The sequence below is a fragment of the Tachyglossus aculeatus genome, chromosome 22, assembly GCF_015852505.1.
Source record: "Tachyglossus aculeatus isolate mTacAcu1 chromosome 22, mTacAcu1.pri, whole genome shotgun sequence".
NCBI classification, from domain to species: Eukaryota; Metazoa; Chordata; class Mammalia; order Monotremata; family Tachyglossidae; genus Tachyglossus; species Tachyglossus aculeatus.
Genome location: NC_052087.1, coordinates 43,861,528 through 43,881,035, shown reverse-complemented (window position 1 = coordinate 43,881,035; position 19,508 = coordinate 43,861,528). Strand labels below are relative to the sequence as shown.

Sequence of the window (19,508 nt, the reverse complement as noted above, 5' to 3'; positions counted from 1 at the left end):
GAAGGGGGTGGGAGAAGAGAAAAGGAGGGCTTAGGGAAGGCCTCTTGGAGGAGATGTATCCTCCTTGCTTTGGGTGTTGTGCTTGGAACAGTATACTTATATTCATATCCAAAACAGCACTCCTATCATGTCCCATCCAAACCTGTCCTCCCCATCTTTTCCATCACTGTAGACAACACCACTATCCTCCCTGTCACACAAGTCCATAATCTCGGCATTGTCCTCGACTCATCTCTCATTTAAACCACATATTCAAATCTGTCATCAAATCCTGTCAGTTCTACCTTCCCATCTCTAGAATCTGCCCTTTCCTCTCCTTCTCTTACAGTGCTCTACTCACAGTAAGTGCTCAATAAATACAATTGATTGATCCCAACTGCTACTAGGCTGATCCAAGTACTTATCAAACCACCATGACTCCCACATTAGCTTCTTCACTGAACCCCCCCTGCCCCCGCCCCTGGCCACCTCTTGTCTCACCCCTCTCTAGATCATACTTCACTATGCTGCCTGGATCATTTTTCTAAAAAAATGTTCAGTCCACATCTCCCCACTACTCAAGAATTTCCGGTGATGGGACATCCATTTCTGCATTAAAAGCCCCTTCCCATCGGCCTTTAAACATTTCATCATCTTACAACCCAGCCCATACAGTTCACTCCTCTATTAGAGAAGCAGCATGGCTTAGAGGATAGAGCCCAGGCCTGGGAGTCAGAAAGTCATGGATTCTAATTCCAGCTCTGCCACTGGTCTGCTGTGTGAGCTTGGGAAAGTCGCTTTACTTCTCAGTGCCAGGGAATGTGTCTGTTTATTGTTCTATTGTACTCTCCCAAGAGTTAGTACAGTGCTCTGCACACAGTAAGCACTCAATAAATACCATTCATTGATTTATTAATTTCCATTTCTTGGTGCTGGCTTTGCTAATGGGGAGGCAGCAAAGTCTTTCAAAACATTCCAAATAATCAAAGCCATTTCCGCTTCTAAGGACCTGGTAGAACAACACTTTTCTTCTTCATTAAAAAAAAAACAACTTACCGTTTCTCCTCAGGGGCCACTGAAGGAGCTTCATTGCTGTTAAGCAGTAATATGCCCAGCCTTGGCACTTTTATCATCGTTTTTCCCAAGAAACAACTTTTTGGGCCTTCCCAAACATTAATTCCACCTTGCAGTCTCCATGACCCTTCTATTCTAATTCCAGGATGCATTGCCATCAGACTCCACCACAATGAGAAGCAGCATGGAGTAGTGGATAGATCACGGGCCTGTGACTCAGGAGGTGAGGGGTTCTAATCCCAGCTCTGCCATATTTCTGCTGTGTGACCGTAGGCAAGTCACTTCACATCTCTGGGCCTCAGTTCTCTCATCCAGAAAATGAGGATGGAGACTGTGAGCCCTATGTGGGACAAGCACTGTATCCTACCTAATCACGTTATACCTACCTCAGTGTTTAGAACAGTGCTTGGCACATAGTAAGCATTTAACAAATACCATTATTATTATAGTTATTATAATCTGCTCACCACTCAATCAGGGGCACCTGCCCAGGCCTGGGGATTTACCATTCCAGGAAATACTGTTCTGAAAGGTGCCGGAGCCAGATCACAGCACACAAGGTCTAGCACAGGCCTGGAGTCTAAGAAGCAGCACAGGCATTCTAGCAGATAATAATGCGGTTGAGCAGGCAGCCATTCCAGTGCGGGCTTGAACCCCCGGGGCCCTTGATCTTTTTCCTGGAAGCCTGGGCCAGCTCTGAGGCTCCTGGGGCTTTCCTGGATCAGGTTGGTTCCCTGACCCGGAGGCTCCTTAGGGGTCTGAGTTAGGTCAGATCCCCTCTAGGGGCTTGGTCTGAACCAGCTGGTAGAGGTGAGCCTGAAGGCAGGTGGGCAATGGAGCAGAGCCATGATAGGCTCCCCGGCCTAGCGGTGTCATGACAAACCACCTCCAGCACCTCCTTGGGCATGCAGTGGCCTTCCGCCAACTTGGATTCAATCATGTCTCAATCATATTTATTGAGCACTTACTGTGCGCAAAGCACTGTACTAAGCTCTTGGATCACCCCTCTCTCCCTCGAGAGGAGACACAGGCAGGGAGGAAGAAGGGAGGAAAAGTCTCTAAATCGTGTCTCTCTCCACTTCAATCCATACTTCATGCTGCTGCCCGGATTATCTTTGTCCAGAAACGCTCTGGGCATATTACTCCCCTCCTCAAACATCTCCAGTGGCTACCAATCAATCTGCGCATCAGGCAGAAACTCCTCACCCTGGGCTTCAAGGCTCTCCATCACCTCGCCCCCTCCTACCCCACCTCCCTTCTCTCCATCTACTGCCCAGCCCGCAACCTCCGCTCCTCCACCGCTAATCTCCTCACTGCACCTCGTTCTTGCCTGTCCCGCCGTCGACCCCCGGCCCACGTCATCCCCCGGGCCTGGAATGCCCTCCCTCTGCCCCTCCGCCAAGCTAGCTCTCTTCCTCCCTTCAAGGCCCTGCTGAGAGCTCACCTCCTCCAGGAGGCCTTCCCAGACTGAGCCCCTTCCTTCCTCTCCCCCTCGTCCCCCTCTCCATCCCCCCATCTTACCTCCTTCCCTTCCCCATAGCACCTGTATATATGGTTGTACATATTTATTACTCTATTTATTTATTTATTTTACTTGTACATTTCTATCCTATTTTATTTTGTTGGTATGTTTGGTTCTGTTCTCTGTCTCCCCCTTTTAGACTGTGAGCCCACTGTTGGGTAGGGACTGTCTCTATGTGTTGCCAATTTGTACTTCCCAAGCGCTTAGTACAGTGCTCTGCACATAGTAAGTGCTCAATAAATACGATTGATTGATTGATTGATTACAATATGGATTTTTGTGAGGAAATTGCACAAATCTAGTCAGGATTTTTTCAAAGTGGCAAGGTTAAAATACAACACACAGCTAGCTCTCTCTCTCTCTCCTCTCTCTTACACACACACACACACACACACATACACACACAAAAAAAGAAAAAATCCCCCCCACAACTCCCACAACAAACCCAAAAAACCTACATTCATTTGCAGATCATAACATGAAATAGCAGGCAACTTTGGGTAATATGAAAATTCAAAGTTACACTTAAGGAGCTACACTTAGGGAGCAATATATGGCTTTGAGAAATGCTATCCCAAAACCATATTATAGGACTTCAGAACTATGACGTTCACTGAAATTCTCTCAGAATTTCTTTGGACAAGTACCTAAAGGATATGTCATAACCATAAATCACCTATGTTCCCAAGTGGAAAAGTTGTATGGGGAAAAAAGCATTTGCTTAGTAATTAATTTCAGTGAAAGAGTGCTGAAACACAAGTAGAAAAGTGTTTCCACATGTTTCTATTGAGAAGCTAAATAAAAAAGCACTCTCACCACATCGTATGTTACTACAAAATGGAAATCAAAAAAATGCTGGAAAATTTGTGTCTTTACATTCAGTTGTCTGAACAATCACTGCCAAATGACTGAAGTCATTATTTATTGACAATTATCAGTCCATCAGTGGCATTACTGAGTGCTACTGTGTACAGAGCACTGTACTAAGAGTCTGAGAAAGTACAATTTAACAGAGTTGGTAGACCTGTTCCCTTCCCACGAGGAGAGAAGTTCTTTCTCTAGGAGGGAAGATGTAATTAGGGAAGCAGAACAACAGGGGAGAGACTATAAAATTCACAATCAAAAAATGGTCAGTTTCAAAGTTCTAAATTTTATTACTCATAGGCATATTTGGTGGGGATACTACCTAGATGTTACAAATGACGTGGGAGTAGCAATGATAGTGGCAGAAGGGATTTTGGCACTGACTGTAGAATAAATAACAAGGAAATGTTTTAGTGATTTTCCAGACTGCCGAAGAAAGACTTCCGTCTGAGCCCCCGAACGCTCCGGGCTCTCCCTCCAACCCCCAAATCAGAACCACCTCCATCCCCATTCCCCAACTGCAGTCTGTGATTGGGTTACCCCAAGTCCCAGTCTGATCACAATTACAAGTCTATCTTTGAGAAAATAATGGCTTTTTGACCTAATCTGCACGTATATAAACAGATACATTCTGATACAGTCTGCGAGAATAATGAAACACATATTAGCTGAGATTCATTTTCAGGTCATATTGGCATTTTCCTGTGCAGAACTTAAACACTTCTGCGGCATTAGACGATGCACTGTTTGGAAACTAACATGGTACACCTTCCTATAAGAAAATTTCATATTTGTAATCTCTTTGCAAACATTGTGTCAGAGCTGGATGTGTTTTTTTCTTACCAATGATCTTTTACAGTGGCAGTCGTTCAAGCAAGAATTTCTGTATGAGAAATGGTTCCATGAAATATTCAGATTGTCTATAAAAAAGGGCTTTCCACTACTCTGCGGTACTGAAACTAGACAGCTGTTGGGTACTAAAAGAAAATAGTAGTCATTTCACACACTTCATGTGCACTAGCCCAAATGTAAATGGGGGAATGGCAGGAAATAATAAAATGTGTGTGTTTGTTATGGAAACTAAAAATATACACAATTTTCCACGGCACTGTCAAATAGGAAATAGTCTGGAGATGACTGTGTTTCAGTTCAACACAAAACCATGTTCTTTATTCAATGTATACATGCTTTTTAAAAAAATATCCTTTAGCATTTCTATTCCATACCTTCAGCAGGAGTGGTTTATATTAAGTTTTGCAAAATCGGAATATTTGAGGAAATAAGGGAAGATCACCGCTTCAATTTGGGGTACTTCTGTCTCAAAAGTTATAAACGAAGTGGAAATGATATTCTCTTTATCAACAATGCAAATCAACATTGGGACAGGATTTTAGCTTATGTAAAATCTGTGTGGAAAGTTCCTACACGTTTTAAAAACACGAAACCTGAGTCAGAGTGAAAAAAACCCAACAAAACCTAGCAGTATAGACTAAAAAATAAAATCCCTTCAATGTTAGAACAGAACAGTTTTGAAATTCTACCACAGGACATCAAGTCGATAAGGGATGATGTGGCTTGAAAACAAAGTACTTGGAGGCACACTGCAAACCTGAATATCTTCAGCAAAGTAAAATACATAGCAGAATCTACACAACAGTAAAAAGCATCACAATTGATGCACCTGGATTCTTTTCATCATCAAAAGTCCAAAACATAATTCTCCCTGCACGGCCATCGCCCTGCCAAGCCGCAAGGAAGACCCTCGCCCTGAACGGTGACCCCCAGGGCTAGAAGAGCCACAAAGATCTGCGTTCGTTTCTACACAGGCCCACAGAAGCAAAAAAAAAAAAAAAGTTGTGGCCACTTTGGTAACTGAAGTCACTTTTTTTTTTAAAGTTGTAGGTACCTCATGGAAAATAAGAGCTCTGTGTTCAAGCAAGGCAGCATTAGGATAAAGGATCCGTACACCCACAAAGGCATTTAAGGATTTTGCGTCTTGGTAGGCGCTATTCGATCTTCGAATCGAGTTTTATATTCCATGTGGTGAAAGTGCATAGGAGTGGGAGACTGCTGGGCTGCAAGAATCCGCTCACAGTATTAAGGCCTTTCGACATTACATGACATGTCAGTCTAGAGTCTGCACAGTGACAGCCAAGTCTGGGGTTCCCGACAATGGCATGGGCTCCACTGGAGCCCCCGCGGTGCTTTCACTCTTCAAACTGTCGTTCCTCCTCTTCATCCGCTTCCTCGATCACCTGAATCTCATCGGTTTGAGATAAGGACGAAGTCTCCACCTGCAGTTTATTCCCGTCGGTTTTACCCTTTTCTTCTTCCTCGATCACCTTCTTCCAGATCTTATGGTTTTCTGTCAGGTGGTGCATTAGCTGGCAAAATATTCGCCGCCTACCTTTTCTTCTTTTTGGCTCTGTATTAAGAATGATAATAATAGTAATAGTATTTGTTAAGCGCTTACTATGTGCCAAACACTGTTCTAAGCGCTGGGGGAGAAGCAAGGTAATCAGCTTGTCCCATGTGGGGCTCACAGTCTTAATCCCCATTTTACAGATCAGGGAACTGAGGCACAGAGAAGTTAAATGACTTGCCCAAAGTCACATAGCTGACAAGTGGCAGAACTGGGATTAGACTCTGACTCCCAAGCCCATGCTCTTTCCACTGAACCACACTGCTTCTCTGATGATGATAATAATAATAATAACGATAGTACCTGTTAAGCACTCGTAAGCCGTCAAGTGCTGCATTAAGCACCGGAGTAGTCAGATCGGACACAGCCTCTGTCTACACAGGACTCACAGTCTAAGAGATGGTGAGAACAGGTGTCTCAGCCCCGTGCAGATGAGGAAACTGAGGCCCAGAGAAGTGAAGTGACTAGCCCAAGGTCACGCAGCAAGCAACTGGCAGAGCCAGGAGTAGAACCCGGGGCCTTCTGACTCTCAGTCCCGGGCTCTTCCCACTAGGTCATGCTGTTTCCGGACAGGCACCTCTGGGGGTTTCCCTGTCCCAGCCCGCACAGGGGACGCCCCTCCAAAGGCTTTTCCCAAAGCACTGCAGGTCTCTGAGAGCTGCCCCATCCAGTATGCTCTCTCTGGGGCTGGAGGAAGAGGGCTTTGGAATGGGAGGAGGTGAGTTACGGTGGAGTGCCATATGTGCTTTCGGAGGGGTTGTCGGGCATTTTTTCCAGATTTTCCAGACGAAAGATATACTTTTAGCAACCTGCGGCTGATCAATCTATTTGGAATTTGCAAAGCTCCACCCCAAATCTCACATTTGTTTTTTCCTTTTTTAAGCCGCCTGGAAGCTTTTCAGGGGGTAATGGAAGCAAGGAAGCAGTATGCAAGGGTTTTTAAGAGCTGTCTATACAGCTAGGTTTTCCTGGGAAAAATCCACTTCAAATGGATTGATTCATCTGACAACTTTAACCTTCATTTTCAAAATGGAAATCCATAGGAATAGCTGGAAGACCAGGTATCAATGGATAAGTGTTTCTGATTATTTAGATATGGATATTACTGTTTTTTACTTTGTTCCTAATAGTAATAATGATAATAATAATAATTGTGGCATTCATTCAGTGCTTACTTTGTGCCAAGCACTGTACTAATTACTGGGGCAGATACAAGCAAATCGGGATGGACAAAGTCCCTGTCCCACATAGGGCTAACAGTCTTAATCCCCATTTTACAGATGAGGTATCCAAGGCACAGAGAAGGTAAGTGACTTGCCCTAAGTCACACAGCAGACAAGTGGCGGAGCCGGGATCAGAGATTCAGACTTGAGATTAAGACTATAAAATTTAAATGTATCAGTACTGGACACTAGCTAACAAACCCTTTATTAGTCAACCAGAACCCAAAATAAGTTCACATCTGGTTTGAAAGCCCAACCAGAATGATCCAAAAAAAAAGCACCCGGGCTTCTCATACTTTCAAACAATAATTTATGTATTCAAAGACTTGCGTATGGCCTTACTTGGATTGAGATTGTCTTCCATTTCTTCATCTTCTGTATCCAACTCTTCACCCACCTCTTCTTCCTCCTCCTCCTCTTCATCATCACCACTTTCAGTGTCATCATCCTCTTCTTCCACCCACTGGCCAGGAAGCAATCCGGCAGCATCGTAAGAATTGCACAGGGGACCTACTATGTGTGTAATAAAAGACTCTTGGAGTTTTGCCAGCTGAGGAGAAGAACGATCCATGAAGGGACTGATGGGCAAACCAAGATTTGCTTCTTCATCCCCCTGCACATTTTAAAAACAACAGAAGGTAATTTTTAAATGTCACCAAGACGAGTACCTGTTTTTTGCTAACAGGTTTAATTTCAAGCTCTGCTCCTCATTATTTTTACTGCTCCTAAAGCCAAGTCTTTTAAAACATTTTGGTTACTGGTCTTATTGTTGACACTAAGTTGTGAGCCCTTTGTGGGATGGGGTCTCTGTCCAATCTGATTATCTTGGATCTATCCCAGTACTTAGAACAGTGTTTAGTATATGGAAAGGAGTTAACAAATACCATCACTCCATCTACATTTACAGGATTGATTTTGACAGGAAAGGATTCAGGAGTAAATAAAATTGACTTTAAAACCTGTACATTGTTAAACAAAGAATATATGCTCCAACAGTTCAGGGCAAACAAAATAATATTTTAAGCTCATTAACAACAATAAAGACAGAAATGCTATTCCCCCAATTAATAATAATGATGGCATTTATTAAGCGCTTACTATGTGCAAAGCACTGTTCTAAGCACTGGGGAGGTTACAAGGTGATCAGGTAATTCCACGTGGGGCTCACAGTCTTAATCCCCATTTTACAGATGAGGTAACTGAGGCCCAGAGAAGTTAAGTGACTTGCCCAAAGTCACACAGCTGACAATGGGTGGAACCAGGATTTGAACCCATGACCTCTGACTACAAAGCCCGGGCTCTTTCCACTGAGCCACGCTGCTTCTCTAATTGTGCTAACACACTGGTTCCCACTCCATTGTTTTGATAAATTTCAGGCTACACAACATCACTGCAGTTACATCAAATATAAAATGTGAAAAAAACATCTCAAGGCTGGGTTTTCCCAAATGGTCATTTTTTCTCTCTGGTGGCCTCCTGTCACCAGAGGCATTCTATTTCCTATTTTGACATTGTTATTTTGAAAGGACCAAATGACGAGAGGGGAAGCAAAGGGGAGAGGGGGGTGTAAGCTCCCTGAGCTCAGGGATCCTGTCTACCGACTCTACTGTATTGTATTCTATTAGAACAACGCTCTGTACATAGTAAACAAATACCATCGATTGACTGACTGAGAAACAGATCATGAAGTGGAGTTGAAAGGGAAAGAGGAGAGGAGAGGCAATGCAGGAGCAGAGGACTCCACAGCGGAGAGAGAGGGAGTTCAAGGCCAGGAAAAAGAAAGAGATCACAGGCAGAAGCCCAAGCAAGGATCAGAGAGAGACATTTGAGAACAGAAGACTGGACTAGGACCTCAAATGAGGAAAGAAGCTGAACTTGAATCTTCTTCTGCCAAGAGGGGTGAGTGAGATCAAATTTCCAAATATGAGGTATTAAAATGAAAATACTCCTACTTATACTGTGAGCCTCACATGTGTCCAACCTGATTATCTTGTATCTACCCCAGCATTTAGAACAACGCTTGGCACATAGTAAGCGCTTAATAAGTACCATTAGAAAAAAAACAAAACAAAACAAAACAGTATTTCAAAGCTTCCTTGCTCCTGGAGTCCAGTGATTGGTGGCACAAAGTCATTCATTCATTTATTCATTCAATTATACTTATTGAGCGCTTACTGTGTGCACAGCACTGTACTAAATGTTTGGAAAGTACAGTTTATCAATAGAGAGACAATCTCTGCCCACACCAGCTTTACAGTCTAGAAGCGGGGAGACAGACATCAAATCAAGTAAACACGCATCAATATAAATAAATAGAATTATACATATATGCACATCAGAACAAGTAAACAGGCATTAATATAAATAGAATTATACATATGTACATATATACCCAAGTGTTGTGGAGTGGGGAGGCAGGGTAGAGCAAAGGGAGAGAGTCTGGGAGATGCGCTGGGGAAAGAGAGCTAAGAAAATGGCGGGGGGCGGCTTAGTCTGGGAAGGCCTCCTGGAGGAGGTGAGCCTTCAGTAGGGCTCTGAAGGGGGGAAGTGTGATTGGCGAATTTGAGGAAGGAGGGCGTTCCAGGCCAGAGGTAGGACGTGGGTCAGGGGTCGATGGCTGGACAGGTGAGAATGAGGCACAGTGAGAAGGCTAGCACCAGAGGAGCAGAGTGTGCCGGCTGGGATATAGAAGGAGAGAAGGGAGGTGAGGTGAGAGGTGGCAAGGTGTTAGAGAGCTTTGAGGCCAATGGTGAGGAGTTTTTGCTTGATACGGAGGTGGATAGACAACCACTGGAGATTTTTGAGGAGGGGAGTGAATGTCCAGAATGTTTCTGTAGAAAGATAATCCGGGCAGCAGAGTGAAGTACGGACTGAAGTGGGGAGAGACAAGAAGTCGGGAGGTCAGAAAGGAGGCTGATGCAGTAATCCAGTAGGGATGGGATGAGTGACTGGACTAACGTGGTAGCGATTTGGATGGACAGGAAAGGGCGGATCTTGGCGATGTTGTAAAGGTGAGACTGGCAGGCTTTGGTGACGGATTGGATGTGTGGGGTGAATGAGAGAGTGGCGTCAAGGATGACACCAAGGTTGCCGGCTTATATGTCCCATTCCTACTCTCCCAAGCGCTTAGTACGGTGCAGTGCACACAATAAGCGCTCAATAAATACAACTGAATGAATGAATATCTGATCTCGAGGGCCTGGCTACTGCTTCCACATCAGAGCTAATGATTCCACCTGCGAATTGAAGAGACCCTCAAGGGAGACTCTCTCCTAGATCGCAAGGGTGGGGGGCCAGATTCATAAGACAGTGTAATAGTGGAAAGCCCCAGTACCATCCCCCTCATCTCCAGACTGAGAAACACTCAAACCACCCTAGCCAGACACAAGTCCACCTTGAGGGAAGAGGAGGAAAGGAAAGCCGTCCTTCTTCTCCCGGATCCTTTTGGCTCCCGCATTGGCTGGGCAAGGATCCCACTCACCTGCTCGTAAAATTCGTTGACAATGCCTTCGGTCCATTTCAGATGCAGATCTCGAACTTTGGCTGGACCATTGATATCGGCTAATTTAATGCACACCTGGCAGACTAAGAGGCGGTCGTTCTCATTACTCCACTCTATACCGTGACTATTTACGTCGTTCGCCTGTTTTGGGGGGAAAAAGGGTTTTCAATCAGCCGAACTTGCATGCCTGCAGTTTACCGCCTCTACTTGGGGGTCTTACTGCAGATCACCTCTCTGTGGTGGTCTCAGGGGGCTGGTGGATGCCCCCCCTCAGGAGCCAGCCAGAGCCGGGGCATTTCCCACAGTGGAGAAACCAACCCAACCTGGACTGCCCTGCACTAAGGCAGGCCTACAGGTCACGGCAAGGCTCTGCTATGCAGCTCGGGCCAGCTGCCTTGCCAGGGAGCACAGTGTACAGTGTAGTACAGTGCAAGCGTTTAGCACAGTGCTCTGCAGACAGGAAGAGGTCAATATATAAAGCAGCAAGGCCTCATAAGAAGCAGTGTGATCTATTGGAAACAGCCCTGGCATGGGAAAACCTGAGGTCTAATCCAGGCTTTGACACTTGTCCGCTGTGCAACCTTGGACAAGTCCCTTCACTTCTCTGGCCTCTGTTACCCCATCTGTAAAATGGGGATTAAGACTGGGAGCCCCATGTGGGACATGGACTGGGTCCAACCTTATTTGTATCTACCCTAGCACTTAGGTCAGTGCCTGGCACATAATAAGCGCTTAATAAATACCATTAAAATAAATAATACCACCGATTGATTGATTGATTGACTGAATGAAACAGAAAGCACTTATTGTTCTGGGATCAACTGCCTCTAAGATCATAAGCTCACTGTGGGCAGGAATGTGTCTGTTTATTGTTGTACTGTAGTTCCCACGTGCTAAGTAGAGTGCTCTGCATGCAGTAAGTGCTCAATAAATACAGCTGAATGAATGACTGAAATAAACACATACTGGCTTCGGGTGAAGGGTAGTGGTCCAGCACCTCTCCAAAATAATAATAACAATGGTATTCGTTAAATGCTTACTATGTGCCAGGCACTGTACTAAGCACTAGGGTAAATACAAGCAAATCTGATTGAACACAGTCCCTGTCCCACATGGGGCTCACAGTTTCAATCCCCATTTTACAGATGCGGTAAGTGAGTCAAAGAGAAGTAAAGTGACTTTCCCAAGGTAACACAGCAGACAAGTGGCAGAGCAGGGATAAGAACCCATGGCCTTCTGACTCCCAGGCCGGTGCTCTATTCACTACACCATGCTGCTTCTGCATAATTTATCATAATTTCGATTATTGGTGATATCTTCTTCCGCATTTTTCCCCCCAGATTCTGATAATTACTGCTGAATTCTCATTTAAAAATCTGGACCTAACTTGGGGCAATTCAATACTTTTTTTTTTTTAACTCCTGTAGTGGTTTTACATACAATGATCCAAAACCACCCTAATGAAAAGGACAATCTAAAACAAAGGAATTCTAACAACAAACCAGGTTTCACCTGTGGCCCCGCCCAACCCTCCAGTGCTATTAGACTCCATCCGCTCTAAGCACAGACATGAACATCCATGACAAACCTTAGTGTTGAATTCCGCCAGAAAATCGAAATGCTTTTTGAGGTCTGTCGCAAGGATTGCTTCAATGACTAGGAAACGAAAACGTTTGAATTCTACGTGATCCAAGTTAGATAAGAAGTTGTATTCTGGGCGAGACAGGAAGAGATTCCACGCTGATGCAGCATGGTGATTTTCCAGGACGGAGCGATCATTGTATAGAACAGCCTACGGAGGGTCGGAAAACCAAGTCATTAGCTGTTTTAAAGACACAAGTCAATCGATCGACCAATGTCAGCCATTGGTATTTACCGAGCACTTACTGTGTGCAGCACACTATACTAAGCATTTGGGAAAATATAACAGAATTAGCAGACACATTCCCTGCCAATAGCAAAATTAGTCTAGAGGGGGAGTCAGACTTTAAAATGAATAAATAATCTGTAATATATAACTTAGAGATATATACACAAGTGCTGTGAGGTTGGAGGTGGGGTGAATATCAAATGGGCAAAGGTCACAGATTTCAGGTGCACAGACAATGAGGAAGGGACAGTGAGCTGGGGAAAAGAGAGCTTATTAGAGGAAGACCTCTTGGAGGAGATGTGTCCTCAACAATGTTTTGAAGGTTGAGAGAGTGGTGGTCTGGCATATACGGACGAGGAGGGAGTGGGAGGACTTCAGGGAGGACGTGGGAAAGGGGTTGGCAGTGAGATAGAGAACAGGGCACCGTGAATAAGCTGGCCCTTAGGGAGCGGAATGTGTGGGCTGGGCTGTAATAGGAGATTAGTGAGGTGAGGTATCATCAGTGGAGTCTATTGAGTGTTTACTGTGTGCAGAGCACTGTACTAAGCAGTTGGGAGGGTATTCAGTACAATAGAGTTGCAGCTCAAACTGACTCTGAGATGGATGCAAGAGACTTACGCCTGTCTACTTGTTTTGTTTTGTTGTCTGTCTCCCCCATTCTAGACTGTGAGCCCGTTGTTGGGTAGGGATTGCCTCTATCTATTGCCAAATTGTACTTTCCAAATGCTTAGTACAGTACTCTGCACACAGTAAGCGCTCAATAAATACTTGATTGAATGAATGAATGTTTACTGCCTGTTTTTCAGTCAGCAAATATTTACTGGGCACCATTAGGGCTCAGAGCAACAGAAGAGGCCCTTTTCCAACAGATTCTGAACATTTAGTTGAGCAGGTCAATTTGGTGTCCAAAGGAGGCTAAAAGTAACCTAAAGGGAGCTTCAGACCAATCTGCCTTGAGCTTCCAGTGAAGAGAAGAAGCATGCTTTAGATTACTGGAACCCTGCTGTGGGTTTTTTGGAAGCTGGCAGGCACTGACAACCTCTAGAAAGACTCACCAGAGAGTGGAATACCAAGATATTCTGGCCGGCATTTTTTTTTAAATAGTACTGGTAAAGTGCCTGTTATGTGTCAAGCACTGTTCTAAGCACTGGGGTAGACACCAGTTAATCAGATTGGACACAGTCCCTGTCCCAAATGGGGCTCAGTCTAAGTATGCGGGAGAACCGGTACTCTGCTATGTCTCAAGCAGAAATAGACCATGTGCAAAAACTCACATACATACTATCTATATAGATATAGCTATACATGTATCTATATATATCTGTATATATTGTGTATATATCTACAATTCTATTTACCTAGTTTGATGGTATCGACACCCTTCTACTTGTTTTGTTTTGTTGTCTTTCTCCCCTTTCTAGACCGTGAACCCATTGTTGGGTAGGGATTGTCTCTATTCGTTGTCGAATTGTACTTTCCAAGTGTTTAGTAAAGTGCTCTGCACACAGTAAATGCTCAATAAATATAATTGATTGAATGAATGAATACTACTTGGTACCCAAATATGTAATAGTCAGGCTCCTGACAACGTTTTTGCTGCTATGGAAGTGGTAATACATGAAAAAGTTTTTAATGCTGGTAAATTTCTTGGCCACTGGACTTTCAATGACTTTTTATTTTCTAATAATTTTGAAGATATGCAAGGTCTGGGGTTTTGTGCAAACAAAGGTGCTGTCAACTAAAACATAGAGATTACTTAGGTGTGTTCATATCGTTCCCAAAGAAGCCAAACTCAATCTGCTTTGATGTGAATTAAGTTTTTAGTGAGTAGACTTTATGGGTGCAGAACCTAGAAGAGTCCATGTATTTTAAATACCATCTCCTTCACTGATAATCCTCCCTAGCTTTTTCCCTCCCAAACCCCTTCCTGTTACTTAACCTCAGAGATGCTATCTCCCATTAGGTTGCCACATAATTGGAATTTGCCCAGTCAGACAGGGGAAAAGCACAGTCTTGGGATGAACTCTATTCAGGAAGTATGGCCTCATGGAATCAGAGATGAGGGGGGAACAATCAGACTTCTCTTATCACCAGCAGAGTGGCATTCTGAGGTGTCTTCCCTGAACTTTGTCTATTTGATGCATCCAAAGGTCGCAGTTTTAGTCTCATCCCACCCCCGCTTTTTTAAAAATGGAATTTGCTTCCCCTCTCCATCACCCTCCACTGCCCTTCCAAAAACAAATCCAACAACTCGCTCTTCTGGTTGGGAATATTTCACTTTAGAAAGGGTTAGGCCTTAGTCGACTCCTAAGATATTTTAAATCAGGTGCAAGCTACAATAATCATAGCCAGAGGTTGCATTTTTCAAAACAATCTCCCTCTTTCATAAACTACCTAGCATTTGGAGAGTTACGTCTGTTGAAGAATGAGATGACTGCCCTAGTTCCCTAGAAATATCTGACATCACGACGTTCACTGCTGTCATCCCAGAAAGAACAACGAGGGGCTCTTCCATCTGCCGTGTGAGTCTCACAATCAAAGGGCAATACTGACAGTGATTCAATTTCCAAATGATCCCTTCTTCGAGCAGTCTAATAGATCTCTTACCTGAGGTGCATTGGTAGCCACAAGAAATGCATTTGTCCGCCCCGGATGGTCATAATCATGCATGGCAGCTGCTACGTAGAGTGCCATCAGCTCCAAAGCGGGAATGTTTGATGCTAGGCACCCGTAACTGTCATCCAATATAGGGCAACTCTTTGAGGAAATATAAGCAACCCGACCAGGGGTAATTCCACTATCAGAATCTGGGGGGAAATATGTGGAAGAAGATATCACCAATAATCGAGATGATGATAAATTATGCAGAAGCGGCATGGAGTAGTGGATAGAGCATGGCCTGGGAGTCAGAAGGTCATAGGTTCTAATCTCTGCTCTGCCACTTGTCTGCTGTGTTACCTTGGGCAAGTCACTTTACTTCTCTGTGACTCAGTTACCTCATCTGTAAAATGGGGATTATTTTTAATGGCATTTATTAAGCGCTTACTCTGTGCAAAGCACTGTTCTAAGTGCTGAACACTGTTCTAAGCGCTGGCTTGAAACTGTGAGCCCCATGTGGGACAGGGACTGTGCTCAACCCGATTAGCTTGTACCTACCCTAGTGCTTAGTACAGTGCCTGGCACATTAAACACTTAACAAATACCCAAATTAATATTATTATTATTATTATTATTATTAACAATAAGAAATGATGCCAAACTCCCCTGGGTTTGGCATGATCACTGTTATCCTTTTTAACCAGGAGTGAGTTAGTAGCTGGGAAAGAAACTGAGTTTCTACAGATCTAGTGGTTTATATGTATATGCATTTCACACAAATCCAGAATTTATTTAGATTTTAAAATTCTGACTGTGATTCAAGATTGTAAGGTGAGAAAATTTTGGTTTGCTTTTATGGTGAACAACTACTATATAGCCTTCATTGAATCTGGAAAAAAAAAACGGGGCCCATTGATTTGCAATGCATTTTCCATAACCTGGACAAACAAAGGGCAAAATAAGATAGATGACAAGAACCCTAATCCTAAAATGTAGGACTGCTCTTTAGTCTTGCATCTCTTACCAATACCACACACCTTGCTCTATTCTTTCCCTCCTCTATCTGGGGGGAAAAAAGGCATACACCAACCATAAAGGTAAAATTTCTAGCTCAGGTCAAGGTTGATTTATGAAATGTGAATGTTTGATCATATGACACCACTGTTATATCCTAGTTATATCCTACAAGCACAGAGAAAAATTAAATTATCCACCTCCAGAGTTTGGTCAGGTAGTAAACCCTTTTTCCAACTTTCTTTTGGATCAGACCTTGTTTTGGAACTGCCCACTTTTCACTCCCATATCAGAAATGGTTTCTCCATTCTGAATCCCATAAGAAAGCTCAGAGTTGGGCATTCTTTTGACCTCTACAGTCACACTTCACTCATTTCCAGGCCCATAAAGTTGAAGGGGTAACAAAGTTACCTATTCTGTTTTCTCAGATGATTTATCTGCTCAGGATAAAAAAACTGAATATTCTGCCTCTAGAATGTTGAGTGAGGGTAAAATCCAGTAAGATTTCCCATCAGCTCACTTTTTTCCAGAGGGAAAACCATTCCTGTAGAATGGAGAGTTCTTCCAGCAAGACAGCAGAACTGTACAGACACAGATCCCACAGGATCTTATGCCAATAAGTAATAATTATGGTATTTTATTATTATTATGGAATTTATTAAGCCCTTAATATCTGTCATACACTGTTCTAAGTGCTGGGTTAGATACAACTTACTCTGGTTGTATCTAGTCTGGTCCTACTTGGGACTCACAGTCTAAGTAGGAGGGAGAACAGGATAGTATAGTGTTCTGCACACAGTAAGTGCTCAATAAATATGACTGAATGAATCCCCATTTTTCAGTTGAGGAAATCAAGGCAAAGAGAAGCTAAGTGACTTGCCCAAGGTCACACAGCAAACAATTGGCAGGGCGGGGAGTAGAACCCATGTCCTCTGACTCCCAGCCTCATGCTCTTTCCACTAGACCACACTGCTTTTCATTTTATTAAGTACTTACTACTTGCCAAAGCACTGTGCACTAGGCACTGGAGTCAAAACATGATCATCATACTGGACACTGTATTTGTCCGACTTAGGCCTCACAACCTAAGAGGTAGGGAGCGGATGTATCTTCACCTCATTTCACAGAGGGGGAAACTGAAGCACTTAAAGGACTTGGTGAAATTGGGACAAAGCTGTGACTAAGACTCCCAGCAGCGTGGCCTAATGAAAAGACCACAGGCCTGGGAGTCAGAGGACCTGGGTTCTCTATCCACAGATGGTGGCAGGATCCCAACTTGGCACAGGGCTGGGGTAGAAGATTGGCATAAAACAGACTAAAATAATTAAGGTACTTGTTAAGCGTTTACTATGTGCCAAACACTGTCCTAAGCCCTGGGGTAGATACAAGTTAATCAGGCTGGATACAGTCCCTGTCCCACATGGGGCTCACAGTTTTAATCCCCATTTTCCAGATGAAGTAACTAAGGCTGGAGAAGTTAAGTGACTTGCCCAAAGTCAGAAAGCGAACACGTGGCAGAGCTGGAATTAGAACCCAGGTTTTTCTGACTCCCAGCCCTGTGCTCTATCCACTAAGCCATGCTGCTTCTCTATAAAGGAGTCAAAGACTTCAGAAAAATCAGACAAAACCCCAGAGAAAAACAGGGAACAGTTTCAGTAACCTAAAAACACAGAGCTCGGTCGCTAAAATGACAAGGACCTGGCACAAAATGGAAGGACTTTGTCCGTTAGTAAGATATGAAGTTAGGGAGAGTATTTCAGGGTGCATGTGTTCCCCAGGGTGAGAGGAAAAGACAAGAAAACAAGTCCTATCTTTTATGACCAAGGCTGCCCTCTGGGGATGGAGCAAAAATCTTTGGGTACAAAATGGGACTGTGGCTGTCTTTTTTCTTCATTCTGAAGAGGTTTTTTTTGTTCCTGCTCTCAGTTTTTCATAAGTTCTGGGAATAAGTGCAATTATTTTTAAAGCCACAAAGAAAGAAAAAAGAACGAGGCATTTTTCTTTGAAAATAAAAACATGACCTCCTAGGAGAAACTCTTCTATTTTCAACAGAAAAATCCATGGATATAAAATGGAGGGCAGGTCCAAATTCAAGGAATTTTTTTATGCTGAATCCACTCTAGGTGTGCTTCAATAACTGGCCAGAAGAATGAGCATTTGGCAGTGATTCTGAAAGATGATATCAGTGTTCTTATTGTGTCAGCTGATGACTGCAGGCATTACCCTGGATCTACTAAGGACATGTACATATTGAACATGTATTTATTTCTCATGGCAGTACCTGTGTCACTTCCTGTCACATGATCACTGTGGGTCTGCTGAAATCCAGGAATGGGCCGGGTGGTCAGGTACCAAACTGCATGAAGGACATCTGTAGCATGAATTCGATTGTGATCTAAAAAGTCATTGACAGATATTTTCGTTACATTACAACGGAGATGACGTAGTGCGACACTTTTTAGAAAGTAGAGATGAGAAACAAAGCAATTGTTTGTCTTGAGCATTTACTCCACAAAACTTAATTCTTGAATGTTTTCTAATTTATAATTCCCTTTCACAAAATTTAATTTTTGTGGCTTCCAAGACTTTGACATTCTTTTTTCTTAAAGATAATATGTACTGATTACTCATAAAACAAGTGAGAAAAAAACTCACTACTTTGGGAAGAATTTTCTATTTCCTGTTCCTGTTTAACTCTGTGTGGCTCATACACTTGCTAGGTGTAAAACCAGTTATTAATCAACACAATTGATAGAGAATATACACAATAGGCTATAGTGAAATTTTTCTGGTATGCTGTAAATATCCATTTCTGTTCACACAATGAATATAAATTTACAGCTTAAATCGATTGTGTTCAGAAATTCATGTTGAATTGATAATAATTATTAAAGGTGATAGTATCAAGCTCTCAAATGCAGCAACGCCCCTAACTGCGGAAATACTGCTTACACTGAGGCACATTTGCCCAGCCCCGGCTGCTCAAAATAAAGGGAAAAAATCAGACTCAGCATTTGTGCTTGGTTTCCTCAGTTACAGATGAATAATACAGACTTTTAGAATATATCTCAAGGAGTACGATATTCCGATGACTAGAGCTCCTTCCAAGCTAATCTTCCAACTGCACCTCGCTCTCAACTTTCTTGTCTCCTCCCACTCATGGCATTCCTCAGGTCTGGAACTCCCTTGCTCCCTAATTCTCACATTCTCCGTATTCAAAGCCCTCCCAAAATCCCACTTCCACAAATTAACCTTCCCAAGTTGCGTTAACATCCACCTCGAACACAAGGATAGTGTCACCCATCCTCACCACTTGCTTACAAACGGTGATTCAAATGTACGTTCTATTATTTAATCTGATGATTCTATTTGCCAATATTTTTTATGTCTGTCTCCCCCATTAGAGTGAAATCTTCCATTTAGGCACTCGATAAATACTA

General features: G+C 43.3%; 1 protein-coding gene across 2 annotated transcripts in view; it reads right to left on the bottom strand.

Annotated features, from left to right (window-relative positions):
• Positions 1-3,705: 3,705 nt before the first annotated feature.
• PDE3B (phosphodiesterase 3B) overlaps positions 3,706-19,508 on the bottom strand; it is a 168,206-nt gene continuing 152,403 nt past the window's right edge. For both annotated transcript variants that reach the window (XM_038764091.1, XM_038764092.1), the window contains exons 9-14: positions 18,350-18,463; positions 15,064-15,263; positions 12,175-12,378; positions 10,566-10,727; positions 7,427-7,697; positions 3,706-5,864 (exon numbers count right to left, since the gene is read on the bottom strand). In XM_038764091.1, the coding sequence (XP_038620019.1) occupies positions 5,647-5,864; positions 7,427-7,697; positions 10,566-10,727; positions 12,175-12,378; positions 15,064-15,263; positions 18,350-18,463 (1,169 nt within the window). In that variant the 3' untranslated portion in view covers positions 3,706-5,646. The remainder of the gene's footprint in view (positions 5,865-7,426; positions 7,698-10,565; positions 10,728-12,174; positions 12,379-15,063; positions 15,264-18,349; positions 18,464-19,508) is intronic.